The following is a 19,212-nucleotide window of genomic DNA, read 5'->3' on the forward strand; positions in this document are numbered from 1 at the left end:
TTTATTTTCAAAAACAGACTACAGGCTGGATATGGCTAGTGGCCCCGGGTAATTTCTATAAATATTCATTTACCAATTCTTACCATAACATTACATCGTCTTTTAAACTTATCAGGCTTCCTTGTCAGCAAGCCTGACAAAAAACTGAATAATGAGACAATGGAAACCGAGACTGCTTTAAGAAATTCTCAGGATTAAAACTCAGCTTAAAAGTTGGCTACCTGGATGGTGTCTCTTACTCATGGATAACGCATCACAACAGCTACCAATTTGTGCCAAGCACTTGGCTGCAGCCTTGTTTCTAATCCTCACACTGATGTTGCAAAGTTGCCAAAATTATTTTCACTTGTAAAAACTGGAAACAAAGGCTCAACAACTTGCCCATGATCATATAGCCACCATACTTTCAAATGTACCACACTTTCTCTAGGCAGTCTTAGCTAATCCCACTATCAGCAGTATCTTTGCATCTAATGACCAATCCCTAAGAGAAGACAGCAGTCAGCCACGCTTGCACCCATTTTTCATCCATCATGAATATACTATTACATTTCTGAATATGCTCTCCTTCTTTACCTATCCATCTGAATTTTCTTCAGTATTTCCGTAGACATTATGGTCTGTCTTGTAGGTGTTTTGAAGACAGGATCTTGCATTTTGTTAAACTCGTCGGTATATTGGCTTTCTTTTTGGATTTCTGGCAACTTGGTTTCTTCTTTAGGTAAGAATGGACTGGATATTTTTGAGATTCTTGAGGTCTCTGAAAGTTTTTCTAAGCTGTTGTTTTTCTTCTAAAAACAAGAAATGATGTTTTATGTAAGACAGATTTTAAAAGAGTAAAGAAACAATGCTACACCAGGGCTTCTGCCTACATTTTTCAACCTCACCTCTGCCACTTACATTCAACACACAAGAGAACTACCCTTTTCTTCAGCCACGTAAATCATGTCCTGCTATTTTGTTCCTTCCTGCCTTTAGACAACATTCCTCTCATCTTCTTTCCTCAACTTACCACCGGGGAAACATTAAGACTAAGATTAAAGGTAAAGTTATTTGTGAAATATCTCTATTAGCAGATATTTACCACAGTGAAATTATTTCTATAAATGTCTCCATTAGACTGTAAATTCTATGAGGGAAGGGACAGCGTCTTAGAGATCTTGGTTCACCTCAAATTCTTTTTGGAACAAGACTGCATAATAAATGGAGCCATCTTTATAGTCTCATTGCTTAGAACAATGTCTAGGGCATAGAAAACTCAAATGTTCATTGAACAAATGAATATGAAATATAAAGAATGAAAGGAATATCATAGCAAAGAGCATAATTTGGTAAAATTAGTGGTATGGTATACATTTCGAAGGTCATTGGGGAAAAGCCAAAATAATTCATTTTTCAGACCCAAACTTGAACACTAAGGGGTAGGCATCAACCTGAGGAATAGCGTATGTCTTTTAATTGATAATTCCTATTTAATCTGTTGCTAAAAGCTTCAGCTTTTAGTGATTATACCTATGGACTCTGAAACCAAACTTCCTTATTTAAATCCTGGCTTGCTTTCTTACTAAACCATACTGACTTAGACAACAGTTTAATATCTCTATGCCTCCATTTTCCCATTGGTAAAATAGGGATTATAATACCTGCCCTCACAGAGTTAGAGGATTAAATAAATTAATATGCATAAAGCATTTAGAACAGCACACAGAACTACGTAAGTGCTGCACTTGTTATGATTACTTGAATTCTTGTGCCGATCCTATGCACAGAAGAAAGGTTTATCTGCATATTGATACATAAAGCCTAGGTCCTCCTTAGCTAACTTCAACTAGCCCAGAAATGTTAAAAAATGATCCATGAATGGTTAATAAACACAGACTCAACTACATTTTTCTTTACATCAACAATAAGCAAAGATTCAGATCTGAGGAAAACATTTGTAGGCAAGAACAAAATAAAATGCTGCCTTAATTAAGAATTAAATTTTAAGGGGCGCCTGGGGGGGCTCAGTCGGTTAAGTGACTGTCTTCAGCTCAGGTCATGATCCTGGAGTCCCAGGACCAAGCCCTGCATCAGGCTCCCTGCTCAGTGGGGAGTCTGCTTCTCCCTGTAACCCTCCCCCCCTCTTGTGCTCCCTCTCTCTCTCAAATAAATAAATAAAATCTTAAAAAAAAAGAATTAAATTTTAAAATGTTCCTTTAAATTAAAATTAATTTGACTGGCTACAAAGAGAACAGAAAAGTAGCATTTTCAACAGTTAAACTGAAACTTACCTGGACTTAAGGAAAACCTTAAGGATGGTTATTATTTTAGATCTTGCCTAGATAGGAAAGGGGAAAGTGTAAGGCCTAGGAAGCTCCTTCTTTTTCCCTATTTTTCCTTTACCTTTATGCTTGGGCATCTGGAAAAGGAGGCAACTGTGTCAAGCAGCCTGATTTACTGATTACTACAAATAACATGAATTTTTTAAAGAGAGAACCTAAAGGAACTAGCTAAATGTTTTAGTCCATTCACTAAAATATATATATATATATATATATATATTTTTTAAAGATTTTATTTATTTATTTGACAGAGAGAGACAGCCAGCAAGAAAGGGAACACAAGCAAGGGGAGTGGGAGAGGAAGAAGCAGGCTCCCAGCAGAGGAGCCTGATGCGGGGCTCGATCCCAGAATGCTGGGATCACGCCCTGAGCCAAAGGCAGACGCTTAACAACTGCGCCACCCAGGCGCCCCTCACTAAAAAATACTTTTATGTAGCACACACTATGTACAAGGAGGGTATTAGACCCTAAGGGAAAAGATAAGAGAAACAGTATCCCTGCAGGGGAGCTCTTCCCAAATTTTGGCCCAATTGCTCCCACTTCTGGTAGAATCTGGTACATTAGTATATTTTTAATCATTCTATTCCATGATTTTACCAATGAAAATCTATTTGGAGATGTCCTTAGCTATAAAAATAGCTATAAAGGAGGGAGAACGCTAACTAACCTTTCATCCCAAGGTTGTTCTAAGACTAAACAATATGAATGAAGCCTTTGGAGAAAGAAAACATGCACATACATACTAAGGATTTAAGATATATATCCTATGCCCTTAGAGAGCAATGGCATTGTAAAATTTGTAAGTTAGAACCACTAGTATTATGAAGTAAAAAAACAAAAAATTATTTTAAAAGACTCGCAATTTTGTAAAATTGTGGAACTAACTTATACTGAGGAAAGAGCTGTTAAGCTTCTATTAATCAAGAGTGGAAAGGGGGTAAAAAAAAGATAAGAGTGTAAGCCTTTATTATATACACTACTGTGAAATCATAAGCAGGGCCTCTGTTAAGTCAGAAAATCTTGTGGGTGAAGATCACTATCATAAACCAGAATAAAATAGTGCAAAAGTTTTGTTCTTTAATTTATTGAAATGGTGACCACTGCTGAATTGTTTATAAATTTGGGTTTTCCATCCTCTCTTGAGTTTCTACGAAGGCAAATTACCCTTTTTTAGCCTGACACAGTAAGTATCATTGATAAGTATCATAAGACTTTATCTTATTAACTAAATACCTTTTTATTTTTGATTCTTACTGAAAGTATACAATGAACAGGAAGGAATCCCTAGACTCTTCTTTACTATTTATTAACTAGATTAATGTATGAATTAGACTTTTATTTTAAATGCATTGAAAGGCTTAGTTCTTGGGTTTCCAATCTCTTTACCTTTCATAAATTGATTAAAAAATTAATTTGTTACAAAATTCTTGATATACCCATTAATGTCATATTAAAACTACCCCAAAATTCATAGAATGTTAGCATTGGCGGGGATGATATGGATCGTTTAGTTAAAACTCCATTACATGTTAGGAGCCCCTGGTTTGCACAGTCAGTGAAGCATGCGACTCTTGATCTTGGGGTTGTGAGTTCAAGTCCCATGCTGGGTGTGGAGGTTACTTAAAAAGAAAATCTTAAAAAAAAGACGCAAAAAGCTCCATCACATTTTACAAATAAGAACATAAAGACCAAGAAAGTGAAATGAACTGTTCATAGTACACAACTAAACCGCAAAGATCTCCTGACTCCAAATCCAGTGTCCTATTAAAATTTTGTTTAACTTTTAAACGTTAATAAAAGCTTTACAAAGCCAGACTATACATATAATAATAATAATAATAATAATAACAACAACAACAACAACAACAATTTAAAAATGGTAAGGTGCAATGAGAGGGAAATTTAATTATCTAGTTACAATAAATACGAACTTCTCTTCTGTTAGATGTAGAAAGCAATTTACTCTGTTGTTTATACAGCAATTTTCATTTGTTAAGAGATTCAGAAATAATGTATGCCATACAAATTATATAATATAATTTTGCTGAACATAATAAATGTGTATTTGTACTTACAAGTTTTTTTCCTGGAGCGCCTGGGTGGCTCAGTCAGTTAAGCATCTGATTCTTGATTTCAGCTCAGTCATGATCTCAGGGTTGTGAGATAAAGCCCCATGTCCAGCTCTGCGCTGGGAATGAAGCCTGCTCGGGATTCTCCCTCTCCCTCTCCTGCCCCTCACCCCCCACCCCCACTTGCTCTCACGTTCTCTCTCTTTAAATAAATAAATAAATAAATAAATAAATAAATTCTTTTCATTTTATATCTATAACCTAAGTTATTAAAATTTACAAGAGCTTGGGGTGCCTGGGTGGTTCAGTCAGTTGACTCTTGGTTTTGGCTCAGGTCATGATCTCAGGGTCCTGGGATGGAGCCTGCGTAGGTCTCTGTGCTCAGCGGGGAATCTGCCTGAGGATTCTCTCTGTCCCTTTCCCTTTGCCCCTCCCACGGCTCATGTGCTCTCTCTCTCTCTCAAATAAATACACATATCTTCAAAAAAAATTTTTTAAAGAACTTAAGAATTTATAAAGATTTTGCTCACTACCGAGTTTTTTGATAACTCAAATAGCATTTTGAGGAGGAGTCTATAACATCACTGAAAATGTAATGGCTGACATAATGACCTGGCTAGATATTCACAAAAGCAGGCTGCAACATATTCAACAATACAACAAAGTCTTTTTAGAATAAAGAAACACTGAGAAAGTCCAACTGAATCTCCTCCCGGGAGGGTTCAGTTAGCTTTCAGCAGCTAAGAAATATAAGATAGGTGGGGCAATTCAGTAAATTGGCTACTCTCAGTATATATACTATATTTATACTGATTTACTATAGGCCTTTTTGAATAACACCAACATAATGGAAGAAAAGGATATTCTGACTGGAAATGTATCTTGAGCTAGAGTTATTTCACTCCATCAATTCAGAGTATATATCTCAGGTAATTACTATAGCCCTTTTTATCTGAGATAAAAAGGTGCTATTTCCCATATTAAATTTGATAGCATAAGTACTATAAGTGATAGAGAAGTAAAAAGGAAAGAAAGCAAAATTACATAATGGTGAGTGCATATACCATGCTGATACTTTGTCTTCTTTCATACTGAACTGGCATGATATAGTTTAGAATAGAGAGCTGGGCTGTGGTATCATCCAGAACTGCGGAGATCCTCAGCACATCTAGAATGGAAAATGGCTCTGTGATTTCTGGGATGACTTCTCTGTCTGCTTGCTCAGCTGTTTCTTCTTCTTCTTCTTCTACAGCACTGGGTGGCTTGCCTGTCACTGACACTGTCACCTCAGAATGCCAGACTTTTGATGGAAGATTTGAGGCTTCTATTTGGCCTCTAAAAAAAAAGAAAGAAAGAAAAAATAAGTCAGCCACCATATGTTTAAAAATTGCTTCAACTCAAAAGCATAGGCAGCATATAGATTGGCTCCTATGAAGTCCATATCGTCATATAACCAAGATAAAGAATGAGAGTAGGAGTTGACATGTGGTTCTACTAAATATCTCCCTGTGACATCCTGACCAACCAAAGGCAAGCCACTTACTGTTCAATGACTCTATGTAACCCATACTATGGGTTAACCAATTTGAATTTGAGGGGCACCTGGGTGGCTTAGTCGTTAAGTGTCTGCCTTCGGCTCAAGGCATGATCCTGGCGTTATGGGAACGAGCCCCACATCAGGCTCCTCCGCTATGAGCCTGCTTCTTCCTCTCTCACTCCCCCTGCTTGGGTTCCCTCTCTCGCTGGCTGTCTCTCTGTCAAATAAATAAATAAAATATTAAAAAAAAAAAAACAATTTGAATTTGAGCCCAACTTTTTTTCTGCAACATCTTTAAATGCTAATCAAGTGTCTCATGATTAATGAAAAACAGAATGTGGCAGGAGTGCCTGGCTGGCTCAGTCGGTGGAGCATGTGACTCCTGATCTTGGGGTTGTGAGTTCAAACCCCTCATCAGGCATAGAGCTCACTTAAAAAAATAAGTACATTAAAAACAAAAACAGTATGTAGTAGCCAATCTCCAAAATGGTCTTTATGATTCTTATCTTCTTGTATTCTTTATTAGCGTGTCCCCCACATTAATAGAACCAACTAATCTATGTAACCAGGAAGATACTGTGGGTTCTAAGGTTAAGTGATAAAAAACATTGCAGCTTCTGCCTTACTCTCTCTCATATATCTCTCACTCTGTAAGAAGTCAGCTGCCTTGTCATGAGGACACTTAAGCAGCTCTTTGGAGAAGTTTGTGAGGGTGTGGAATAAGGCCTCTTGCCAACAGCCAGCATTAACTTCCCAGCTCTGTAAATGAGCCATGTTGGAAGTAGACCTTCCTGCCCCAAATTTTCAGATGCCTGCAGCCCTGGCCAACTTCAATCTTATGACGGACCCTGGGCCAGAACCATCCAGCAAAGCTGTTCCCAAATTCCTGACCCACAGAACCAATATAAAATAATAAAAGTTGATATTTTAAGTTACCAAGCTTTGGGGTAATTTGTTCACAGCAATAGATAAATAAATAAATTTAACATAAGGCATAAACAGATAAGTAAATAAATATGTATACAAAATCAATTGGAATTTTGAACATACTCTTCCATTCTTTTTAAATTAATTGTAACTTCCGTGGTACATTTACAATCTCACAAAAAATGCAGTCACCTAAAGTGGGAAGAAAACATTGAGATTAGTTTAAGGGAGTGTTGAATGACAATTAAATTACTTCTATACCCTTTTAATAACAGAAAATTAAAGAATTACAAGAGTGGCAGCTTATCCCTTCTTTTTGCTTATTAGAACAGACCCAGAGATGGAAGAACCCCTGACATCATGTGATGCAGGACTATTAAGTAGTCAGCTTAATTATTGACAAAAGCAATTATTGATAAATGCAATCTTTGAGTCTCTTCTTATGGCAAATTAACATACAACATGGTTTTTGTATTTTTATTATATTCTGATTTTTAACTGGCAATATCTATATAATAGAATTACTTTTCTGTTATTCTGATTCCTAAATTATTTAATTTGATCATTCCACCTCACTGATCTGCCAGTTAACAAAATTTATTGCACCTGGACTTAGAAGAACACTGGAGATTGTATTTAGAAAAGCTGTATTTCTCCTGAAAAATCAGTTCACTACTACTATCAAGATGTTACCCCTCCATAAGCCAAAATCCTTTCTGCTTAAACAAGCTTCACAAGGAGAACACCCCATGGAGAATTTTGCTCTATGCTAAATCAGTAATAAATGATAAGTTTCCAGTATGATTTTGTCCACAACAAAGTGATCCTAAGAAGGGGGATACAAATATATCTCATACAATAGAAGTCTCATACATAAAAATGAAAACATATAAAACAGAATCTTTATGTAAATTTAAAAAAAGATACTCCAAACTAGCCAAATTTTCTGGTACAAGGGCAGTCTTAAGAGGAAGTATCATGGTGTAAAGAAGATTTTGTTCTTTTGATGTGTTGTTGTTGTTTCTCTATTTTTCCTTTTTTTGGGCTTGGGGCATATATAAATGTGCTTCATGCAGGTAGGATAGGGCTATGCTGATGCAGTAGCCAGTGTGTTTGTGCTGTTCTGGCTTCTCATTCCTCAATGCTAGAAATCTGGGAGTCATGCCTCCTTCATGTTTTTAAATTTTTTTTTCTTAAGACTTTATTTCTTTATTTGAGAGAGACAGAAGGAGCAAGGGGAGGGGCAGAGGGAGAGGGAAAAGCAGACTCCCTGCTGAGCAGGGAGCCCAATGTGGGGCTGGGATCATGACCTGAGCCAAAAGGCAGAGGCTCAATTGATTGCACCGCCCAGGCGCCCCCATTCCTCCTTCATCTTGACACAAGCATTTCCCAATCCAAACCATCACAAAGTCCTGCGGATTTTATCTTCTATTTCCATGTCCCCCAATACCATGCTGGACCTGACAGCTGTTTCTTGCTTGAACAACTCTAATAGTCCCCAAACTGGAAATGATCTTTTTTCTTTTTAAAGAATGATTATATATTATTTTTTATTTTGCAAATGGAAATACAAGTGAGGATGTAAAGCATCCGGAGGTAAGTTCTAAAGAAGGAGCAAGAGTTACCTATGACAATGAACAGGAAGGCCCAGCAAATAGCATTTCACAGAAAGCAAGTTTCTTATGGTCCAGAAGATGGAAGAATAAAATTTTGTTGTTGTTTGTTTGTTTTTTAAGGAAATGGCTGGTGTACCAATACCTAAAAGAGATAGCTCATTATTTAATCTAGAGTATTCCAGCTCTAACTTTGTAATGGGCCCTTAGGCTTCTCATGATTCTTAGAAAAACTGTCATTCCCCAAATATGCAATTACCTTGCTATCCTCTTCTAAAAGTCAGTATTAAAAACAACAACTATTACTTTAAAGGGAAAAATATGTAATCAAATTTCCAAATGTTTCATTTTAGTCTATGTTTAAATATTTTGCATGTTTAAACTGAAATTACACTTCTAATGGTTTTCATTTCTCTTCAATCCAGCCCAAGTTGTATTTTCCTTTTTTAAAATTTAAATTCAATTAATTAACATGTAATGTATTATTGGTTTCTGAGGTAGGGCTCAGTGATTCATCAGTCTTATGTAATACCCAGTGCTCATTACATCACATGCCCTCCTTAATGTCCTCACCCAGTTACCCCATCCCTCCACTCCCCTCCCCTCCAGCAACCCTCAGTTTGTTTCCTATGGTTAAGAGTCTCTTATGGTTTGTCTCCCTCTCTGATTTTATCCTGTTTTATTTTTTAAATGAAAAATTGAAAATCAAATTTTTAAAACTGAAAATCTAATCATGTCTTTCCTTAGAACCCTTCCATGGTTTCCCATTGCCTTAGGCCAAAAGCTAAAATTCTAAACTTGGCCCATAAGGCCTGCATGATCTGGCCTGCTCTGCTCCTCTTCAGATATCCACTTGGCACTGCCCTTTTCTTGCTCTCATGGCTCCAGACTCAATGGACTTCTTTCAGTTCTTCTACGGAATCATGCCCCCTTCCAACTCAGGGTCTTTGCACATGCTATTCCTTCTATTTGAACCAGTCTTCCCCTCACTCTTTACCTTGTAAAGTCCCACTGATCCACCAGGTACCAGCCTAAATCAGTGGCATTTAGCTAGGTATCTGTCTTTTGCTCTAAATCCAATCTCCACCATTCCTTACGCCCTGAGAGACTGACCCCTAGGGAGCGCATCAACAGGAGATTCCGTAAGTGTGGGAGAGTGAGATCGAGTGTTTATTCTCTCAGCTCCCTCCCTGCCATATCACCACTGGTTGGATATGTTTCTCTATCAAAGGCCATGGCACCTGTCAGGCAATCCTCTCTACTCTGCTGTTCCTTGGGGGCTTGGGTAACTATTTCTGTCCCATGTCCCTGGAGCCTATGTCATCCCTTATAGTTTCACTCCTGCCTACACTTTTATAAGCAGACCCTTCATGAAATTCTGAACTCTTCACTGTTTCCATCCAGGGTAACACTGACTGATGTAATGAACTATATACATAGATTTTTATATATAGTGTGCACACACATACATAATATAAATATACATATATGCAAATAACTGAAACAAGTTTCATATAACAACTTATCCTTAATATGTGTGATAATCTGATACTTTTGATTCTATCATATTTTGCCTATAATCACAATCTACTATTGGGTCGTCACCTGCAGTTTGAAAAATGCCCTAAATGACACTTCTGCAAATGACACTTTCCCTGACTCTTCAGGCTGGATCAGGACTCCACTGTTCAAATACTCATTGCACTCTGCACTCACTGCAGAGCTCTCTTCACAATGTGTAACATTCCCATTTTCCCCCACTAAACTGGTAACTGTCATGAAAGCAGGAACATGATAGTGACACTGTGCTCAAGAAGTATTTGCAGAGGGGACACCTGGGTGGCTCAGTCGTTAAGCGTCTGCCTTCGGCTCAGGGAGTGATCCCAGAGTCCTGGGATCCTGCTCCTCTGGGAGCCTGCTTCTTCCTCTCCCACTCCCCCTGTTTGTGTTTCCTCTCTTGCTGGCTGTCTCTCTCTCTGTCAAATAAATAAATAATATCTTAAAAAAAAAAAGTATTTGTAGAGCGAATGAAAGAACAAAGAAAGGAAACTCACATTTAATGTGTTATTCCTCCCAGGACTACTTACACTTGGATTTCCAGTACATTTAATGGTGGGATTTTTAGGGTATTTCTGGGACAGAGAAAACTGGATAGAAGTAGTGGGTTATAAAGTATAAACATTCTATCCTGATGTATTTAAAAGAGGATTAAATACAATTTATAGATATCTATTTCATAAAACTTGGAGTCACCCTTTACTCCTCTCTCCCATTCCTTATCCATCAGCAAATCCTGTCAGGGTTACATTTAAAATATATTCAGAATTCCAGTACTTCACACCCCTTTCTACATGCCATCATCTATCAGGTTCATTACAAGAGCCTCCTAATTGATCTCCCTGGTGTTCTTGCTTCCCTTCAGTCTAAAAGAGTGACCCTGCTAAAATTGAAGTCAGATTTAATCACTCCTCCATACAGAACCCTCAAATGGTTTCTCATCTCAGAGTAAAAAACTTCTTTATAGTGGCCTCCCTGCTTAATTTTTTTTCTCCGTAGAGAAAATTTTTCTCATGTTACCTTCTAACGTGCCACATATTTTACTTGCTTTTTTTTTGGTGGGCAGCAAAGTTTATTGAGCGATAGCACCAAGCTCCCAAAGAGAGAGGGGACCCCAAAGGGTTGCCCTTTTACTTGTTTATTGTCTTGCTCCCCCTACTAGGATGTAAGCTCTATGTGGGCAGAGACTTCTGTGGTTTCCTTTACTGCAGTGTCCTCCCAGCCAAGAACAAAGCTTGGTACATAGTAGTTATTAAATAAACTGCTGAATAAATGAATGAACCCGGAGAGAAACCCAAATAAATGTGCAATAATTAAGCAACGTAAATCTCTGTTATCCACTACTTCATTCTCATCTGCAAGTATTTACTGAAGACCCATTTCGTGTAGGCACGGAGCTGAGCGCCCCGCGAGTTTGTCTGGCAGCGGAATAAGTTATCTTTAAAAGGCAATAAGGCCTTTTCAGGGCACTCCTACTCACTCTGGATTCAAAACAAAGGATGCAGGTAAGACCTTAGGTCATTTCTTAAAAGAGAGAAAGGAGTAGGAGGAAAGGAGTAAGGGGGAAAAACGTAAGACAAGGAAGAGCTCCTCCTGCCTTCGTGCTCCTGGCCTTTCTCTTCCACGCCAGGATCCGAGAGTCTCCGTTCCCCCTACTCCTCTGTAGCAGGAGGGAAAGATACCCTCATGTTGGCGAATCAAATCTGGGACACCCGAGGCAGGGAGATACCCTGCACCTTCAGAAACCAAGCTCTGGGTTTCTCTGACAACGCTCAGCTTTGGGGGACCTTTTCTTCTCCTCCTCTAGCTGGCTACCATCTTGCCTTCCTCTGTTTCAAAATAATACACTTTACAGCTCACAAAGATGAAAGGACTTAGAGAAAGAACTGTAAGAGTGCCTTGGATGTGGTTTATTTCGGTCAAAGACAACAGCTGAGGCTTTTTTTTTTTCCCCCCTTCCCCCGGCGGTTGTGGAAGATGCCTAAACTGGGGGCGGGGCTGAGAGCTGTTTATCCCACAAGGCCACGCGGCGGGGCTTCGCCTTTCTCTTTCCGCCATCTTGGAGCCTGTGGAGGTGAGGGAAATTCTTGTTGCCGAACTTTGGGTGCAAGTAAGTGCGGTGAGCTCAACCATATGCCTCGGCAGGGCACTGGTGCAGCTCGGAGGCTGTGCCAGCCTGTGATTTTTATGGATTCCAGCAACAGGGAGGACAGGATTGAGGAGATGTAGGACTGATTGTGCTGGTTCCCGCACGCCCGGAGAACGGGCGCTCCCGTCATCGGTGTTGCTTCCTGGGCCTTAGCGGAGTAATAGATGCATTTTGCCGGTATATAGTTCCCTCTTTGAGGCAGTGGCTCCTTTAAGATGAGTTCTTTTTTTCTATGCTCCCACTCCAGACCTGGCTATGTCTACAATCTCCGTTTCCTGAGCATTTGCTTTCCCATTCAATGCTTCAGTCTTACTTTCTGTGGGCTTCTCTGATTCCTCGCTCTTCATTTTGTTCCTACTGATCGTGGTATGAATTTTCTCAGGGCTTCCTTTCGGAGTTTCCAGGAGCTGCTTCTTTTACTGTGGAGTCTTGACACTTTCGTTGTGGTTTTCATTTTGGAGTTGGCTCAGTTACCAGGCTTTCTCTGAGATTGGAAGTCTTGCCCTACTGTGCTTCGTGTAGATGTCATGGTATAATTACGTTTCCCCGTACTCCCTAACTTCACTGAAATGCAGAGCAAAAAGGAATGTGCCTGACAGGTTTAGGAAACGAAAAGGACCGGGTGGGAAACGTGCGTTCCAAGGTTTTAAACTGCTTGTTTTTGTTTGTTTTAAGGCTTGCTGGGAACAGGACTCTGTAACGCCAAATAATGTCTGGAAGGTACGGGTTTTAAATAGAATTGCTTTGTATTTGTAGTTTTTTGTCTATCAAGCATGAACAGAAACGTGAGCTTAAAACTGGTGGGGGGGAAATTAGATGTTTGGTATAGGTAACTTTTGAGTAGAGTTTATTACAGGTCAGGTCTTACCAGAGAAGTGAAACGAGATCTTTTAACAATTTATGGTTACTATGTATCTTGTCTTAGGCTGTGGTCCAAGGCCATTTTTGCTGGCTATAAGCGGGGTCTCCGGAACCAGAGGGAGCACACAGCTCTTCTTAAAATCGAAGGTGTTTATGCTCGAGATGAAACTGAATTCTATCTAGGCAAGAGATGTGCTTATGTGTACAAAGCAAAAAAGTAAGTTTATAGTATTAATGCCTTTTAAATTTTTAGTTGAGATTTGTCTCATTTTCCTATTCAGGGAAGAATAATCAAAAGATGTTGGTAAAGTAATTGGTACTGTTGTGTTTTCTACTTTGGATCTTTAAGGAACTTTGTGGGAGGTTATAGAAGGATGCTACTTGTCTAGGTAGTGTTGGATTTAGGTATCCTGCACTTAGAAATACTACAGCTGTTAATTGTTTCAAGGAAGGAACCAATTCCTTATATTATGCTCCTCTTAAGATGTTAAAGAGCAGTTTTTCATGCGCTTTAATTCATTTTGTTGCTTTCTTGAAATTGTGTTGTATACATGCATAAAAATGTGTCTAGATTATTGATTCTTAAACTTATTAAACCATTTAAAATCTCTGGAGACATGGCCTTCATCTTTGCTCCCCATTCCTCCTGCAACAAGGATGATCCTTTAAAATTATAACTCAGATCACCTGTCCGTTGCTCAGATACCAACTTTCCCCCATCTTTGGTAAAACCAAAGGTCATTAAGGAGGCTTTAACACCCTATTCATTCAGGGCTCCCTGTTTCTGCTCTTAGCCCAACTAGGATTCACTCCATGATACCTTCTGCCTTTCTGTATTTTTTTTAAATATTGCAGCTTTTATCACCTGACATTTAATATATTTTATTTACTATTTGGTCATCTGAAAGGGATTTGTTTTATAAACTGCAGTTTTGTATTTTAGAAAGTTATAAAAAATACATTTATAGAAGTGTCTGGCATACCGTAGGTACTCAAATATTTGTTGAATGAGTGATGCCCCCCCAGACTTTTTATTTTCTCAGGTGACTTCGTGGTTAACTACAGTTGTGAGTTGGTGGCCACTGATACAGAAGTCACCTTGAATTTGTATCACACTACACTCCTTGCCCAGGTTCTTATATCTCTTCTATCCCCTTTTAAAACCAGCAACACAGTGACTCCTGGTGGCAAACCAAACAAAACCAGAGTAATCTGGGGAAAAGTAACTCGTGCTCATGGAAACAGTGGCATGGTTCGTGCCAAATTCCGAAGCAACCTTCCTGCTAAAGCCATTGGCCACAGAATCCGCGTGGTAAGTACCATTATGAGCAGTATGACACTCTGGGGTCAAACTAAGCTCGGGTTTGGGCTCTGACCTCTATAAAGACGATTGTGATTTTAAAATGTCACCCATAAGTTCTGCTTCAAAATCATCTGCTGCTGTGTAGATGTATTATGGAATATCAGATTCCTGGCATTAGAAGGAAAGTGAAGGCAAAGTGTTCAAATGGATTGTATCTGGATTTCAGATTTTGCTAAAGCTTGGGGTGAGGGGGGATAGTATTTAAATGAAGGATTTTCTGGCAAAGATTTACTGGACACAGAAGTGATTGTTAGAAAAGAAAAAATTCACCTTTTCTGGTATAATTCATGATATTCCCATCTCTTCATTGTGACAGTCTTGTTGGAATGGGTGTTTAAGAAAACTGATGCTCATGTTTCCAGGTCCCAGGACTTAAGCTCAAGTCTTTTGGGTCCAGATACTGTGTTTTTTTTCTAAAATAGCTCCTGTTTTCCTTTAGTTAGTATTCATTTTTAGTAGATAGGGCTATATTCTTGGGATCACAGGGTACTTTTGAAACCTGAGCCATTGAGATTTTTCTTCAGAAGGGTTTTACTCTGTTCTTGGAAGAAGCAAAATTAAATGGATTTTCTGTGCTCCCTGTACTGGTTCTTGAAGTGTGTTCATCTAGATGCTTTAAGAACTTAGTTTTCTCTTGGGGCGCCTGGGTGGCACAGCGGTTGAGTGTCTGCCTTCGGCTCAGGGCATGATCCCGGCGTTGTGGGATCGAGCCCCACATCAGGCTCCTCCGCTATGAGCCTGCTTCTTCCTCTCCCACTCCCCCTGCCTGTGTTCCCTCTGTCGCTGGCTGTCTCTATCTCTGTCGAATAAATAAATAAAATCTTAAAAAAAAAAAAAAGAACTTAGTTTTCTCCCTGCTAGGGTGCAAGTAGTCATTGGATCCCTTTTAGAGATGAGTAATGGGACAGTGGGAGGAAATTTATCCATATTGTTGTACTCAGCTGACATTTACAAATTTGTATATAACATGCATCTAATTACACCATGTTTTCTTTTTTCTTCCTAGATGCTGTACCCCTCAAGGATTTAAATTTAATGAAAAGTAAATAAATAAAGGTGTAGATTTGTTCTCTTGTATTTTTGTTAAATGGCTTACCATTTTCTTTTTCCTAAGTTCAAGTTGCTGTATTTAAATGGTGGCGATTATCCAGCATTTTCAGAGTACAAGGAAGCCAGGGAGCTATATGTAATGGCAATTACAGAGATATAGACAATAGGAGGGTTTTAATGAGGATAGGGAGGATAGAGTATCTTAACACAAAGCCTTACGTGATGGGGGAGGGAAATAAACTTTGATTGGAGGCAGTGGGAAGGAGTATGTTGAAAGTTTTAAAGTGAGGGAGCACATGTTCTCTGAAAAGCTTTTGTACAAATGGAGACTACATATTCCAGGAAGGACAGAACCCAGAAATATTAGCCAGGACAGATAATACCATAACACTTTCCCTGTTTCTACATCAGAATGGATCTATAACTCAGTATGTTTATTTCAACTTTGGTGCTGTGGTTACATATGTAACTGTCCTCCTCATTAGATTGAGAGTCAGTGAAAGAAACTTAAAATTATCTTGACGGCCTCCTTAATTACCTTGCAGTGTATGCACTTGTTATAGGTTGGTTGGGAAACTTGTGACTTAAAAGTGATAGTTGGAAGAAGTTAAAATGAGGATTATATTGATGGTATTTGGCAGCTTGTTTAGATAGGCAAGGATAAGATATCCTTGGGATGTGTGACTGGACAAAGCATGCCAGTATATAACACTTGACTTTTAATAATGTGTAAGTTGAAAATACCAAAATAATACATGCCTCAAGAAAAAGTACTTTTAGTGGGTAGGGGGTAGGGGGATGTTGCCTAGACAGTGTAGCTTTGTTCCATGTTTCAATTTATAAAGTCTAGGATTGAGATATTTTAGTATAAGATGAAACTAAAGCAGGGCTGCAGGGTATTTCAAGTCTCTGAATTGTTGAAATAAAGTTTGTACCAGAGGCTCCTGGGTGGTGCAGTCATTAAGCGTCTGCCTTCGGCTCAGGGCGTGATCCCGGCGTGCTGGGATCGAGCCCCACATCAGGCTTCTCCACTAGGAGACTGCTTCTTCCTCTCCCACTCCCCCTGCTTGTGTTCCCTCTCTCGCTGGCTGTCTCTATCTCTGTCAAATAAATTAATTAAAAAAAGTTTGAACCAACGCATCAGTTTGCAGTACGGCGGCTGTGGATACTTGATTGTTGCAGTAGCAGCCAGCTAGTCCTTTTGTTCACCAAATCTTGACACGCCATTGAAAATACCAACAAGAAACTTGGGAATTGGTCAAACTGAGCCCCTTTTGCAGTTTTTAATTATACTTGGAGTAGCATATGGCAGTTCTAAGAATGGTGTGATTAGCCCAATGGTGGTCTTCAAGCCAAAGTTGCTGTTGGAAGGAAAAATACCATGTTTCACAGAAATGGCCTTGTGTTTGTACTGCCAGTCTCATTTGGGCTTATTTGGGAAGAATGGCTTCAAGGCAACAAGAGGTGGATGGGTCAGATGCAGCTTTGGTCCAGTGTTAATCATGTTTTCTTCACAAGATCTAAGTGTATTTCATGGCCACAGTTTGGTTATTAAAACCCTAAGGAAATTGACATTGAAAAATCGGGTCAGCTGCAAGAAGTACCAATCTCAGACCTACTCCAGTGGGATTTAGTTGTTGAAAACATGACCTAAAAGTACCTACTCTGTCGTTTAAGTAGATGTATCAGTAATTTTTTTGAATTTGAGAGTGTGTGAGTGGGGAGGGGCAGAGGGAAAGAATCTCAAGCAGACTCCCCACAGAGCTTGTAGCTGGATGTGGGGCCCCATCTCACGACCCTGAGACCTTGACCTGAAGCAAAATCAAGTGAGCTGCTTAACCGACGGCCACCCAGGTGCCCCAAAGATGTAGCAGTACTTTTGGAGTGGTTAGGAATAGAGGAAGAAATGCTTGGGGAGGTATTTCATAAAAACTGACCTTTAGGCTTTGTGTGAAAGCAGAAGGCATTTGAGTTACTCTTCAACTGGGTTGTGTAGCGTAACTGAAACCTAATTGTGGGCAATAAATGGAAAATAAATAGAAAACTAAGAAATGGCCAGATAATGCCAGGTTTTTTGTGCTGTACTAAGGAATAAGAGAATTCAGAGACCAATTGAGTCCTTAAAGGTAACATTCCTAGCTTTGGTTGTGCAGTGGTTAATAGTGCATTTATAAAGTTGGAGAACCAGGAGATCATTCTGGGGGTGGGGGAATGTTGAGTTTGAGGAAGCTATAGGATACTCAGTTGTGAACATGTCCATGAAGGTAGCTGGATATTTATGTCTGGATTAGGTTTACAGAGGAGGAAACCTCATAAACCCTGTCACCTTTGTAGGAGTTAAGTGAATATGGTATTCTGAGTAGGATGATGGTAGAGTAATGGAGGTGGATAAACAAGAAGTGGTAGACATTTGAGCAAAGAAGTCTGAGAATCCTTAGGAAGACCTGATGTAGTGGCAGTACAACCTTGCATACAAATTCGTGCTCTTCGACTGATTTAATAATACAGCACTTGTAATTATGAGAGGGTGCTTTATGCATTTCTGTTCCCATAATGAGATTTGGTGAGTACAAAGATAGTCCTCAAGCCAAAGCTACCATTGGAGGAATCCTGTGTTTCAGAGAAAGCATGAATAGCTAGCAGTTTGTTGGCTGGATCACTGAAACAGCCTCTCCCCAGCATGATACAACTTAAAAACTAGCAACTTGATGTTGACTGGTGCTATTCTCCGTTCACAATTCAGTTTAAAGTCTTTATAGTCTTGTAGTGGAAAAAGCACATGTCCTGAAAGTGATAAATTTGGTTTGGAGTCCCAATTTCCACTAGTTGTGGGATGATAGACTCATTATGTAATGAGCTTTTACTGGTAGAATGCCCCACCCTTGAATTTGAGTACATGATCTTTACCAATGAATTGTACAATCTTGGGGGCTATTCTTTCTTTCCTATCCCCAGTTCCTAGTATAGTAATTTACAGTATTCAGTTCTGGTTAAATGGCTGTTCCAGTTCAGTGCTTCCAGTTACCAGTTTTGTTTAATGGGCTTTGGGGGAAATATCCCAATTTACAATTTTTTATAGTTACTCATGGTGTAGATTGAAGGTAGAGTTTGCATAAGGATCCACTTGGTCTCTTCCTGGGTTAAATGCAGTTACAATTTTTGTGTTTTTTTTGCAGTTTTTGTGTTTTTTGTTTTGTTTTTTTAAGTAGGCTCCACACCCAATGTGGGGCTTGAACTCACTACCCAGGGATCAAGAGCCACATGCTGTACTGACTGGGACAGCCAGGCGCCCCTAATTCTTGCTTTGTTTTGTTTTATAGAAGTTAAGGGATGGGGTTGAATAGGAACGAACATACTGATTTTATAAGAAATGACTAGTTAAGAGATGGTCCTAAAATTGGTGACTGAGGATAAAAAGTAAAAATGAAAATTATATTCCATTCATCTTTTATACAGAGGGCTAAGCCATTAAAGGTTCTGCATCAGTTTGTTTGTTTAAGCCACCAGCCACCCAGTGTGGATGTCTATCTTTAGGGTGAGTAACTGAATTAAAGAGCAACGGCCTCATATCAACATCTCCTTACTATTCCCACTGGTCTTCTACAGCCCAACTCACGTGGTCCGCTAAACGGCATTTATTGGCAGGCTTCCCGCATTGAGACGCGACGACCGTGATGCAGTTCTCATCCGCGGCGAACTGGTGGGTGATGCTAGCCAATCAAAAATTGTCTTTTCGCCGGCGGCCAGGGGCGGGGCTGGCGC

At 39.3% G+C, this 19,212-nt stretch overlaps 2 protein-coding genes across 6 annotated transcripts in view; one reads left to right on the forward strand and one right to left on the reverse strand.

Moving 5' to 3' along the window:
• Window positions 1–11,645, reverse strand: part of IQCG (IQ motif containing G) — a 45,898-nt gene extending 34,253 nt beyond the window's left edge. For all 4 annotated transcript variants that reach the window (XM_026495496.4, XM_026495476.4, XM_026495486.4 and 1 more), the window contains exons 1-4: window positions 11,625–11,645; window positions 6,981–7,049; window positions 5,458–5,728; window positions 577–791 (exon numbers count right to left, since the gene is read on the reverse strand). In XM_026495496.4, the coding sequence (XP_026351281.3) occupies window positions 577–791; window positions 5,458–5,728; window positions 6,981–6,988 (494 nt within the window). In that variant the 5' untranslated portion in view covers window positions 6,989–7,049; window positions 11,625–11,645. The remainder of the gene's footprint in view (window positions 1–576; window positions 792–5,457; window positions 5,729–6,980; window positions 7,050–11,624) is intronic.
• A 396-nt stretch (window positions 11,646–12,041) lies between these two features.
• Window positions 12,042–16,391, forward strand: LOC113252711 (60S ribosomal protein L35a). 2 transcript variants are annotated; one of them, XM_026495404.4, is made up of 5 exons: window positions 12,042–12,101; window positions 12,852–12,896; window positions 13,102–13,254; window positions 14,205–14,349; window positions 15,407–16,391. In XM_026495404.4, the coding sequence occupies exons 2-5, from the start codon at window positions 12,886–12,888 to the stop codon at window positions 15,428–15,430; spliced, it is 333 nt and encodes a 110-aa protein (XP_026351189.1). In that variant the 5' UTR covers window positions 12,042–12,101; window positions 12,852–12,885; the 3' UTR covers window positions 15,431–16,391. The 2 variants fall into 2 exon arrangements, with proteins under 2 accessions (XP_026351189.1, XP_026351183.1); XM_026495398.4 differs by having other exon boundaries at window positions 12,058–12,137.
• Window positions 16,392–19,212: the final 2,821 nt, after the last annotated feature.

Source organism: Ursus arctos, unplaced genomic scaffold (assembly GCF_023065955.2).
Source record: "Ursus arctos isolate Adak ecotype North America unplaced genomic scaffold, UrsArc2.0 scaffold_4, whole genome shotgun sequence".
NCBI lineage: Eukaryota > Metazoa > Chordata > Mammalia > Carnivora > Ursidae > Ursus > Ursus arctos.

Coding starts and splice junctions, on each gene's coding strand:
- LOC113252711 (XM_026495404.4), top strand. Junction 13,255..14,204: donor TATGTGTACAAAGCAAAAAA/GTAAGTTTATAG, acceptor TTTTAAAACCAG/CAACACAGTGACTCCTGGTG. Junction 14,350..15,406: donor TTGGCCACAGAATCCGCGTG/GTAAGTACCATT, acceptor TTTTCTTCCTAG/ATGCTGTACCCCTCAAGGAT.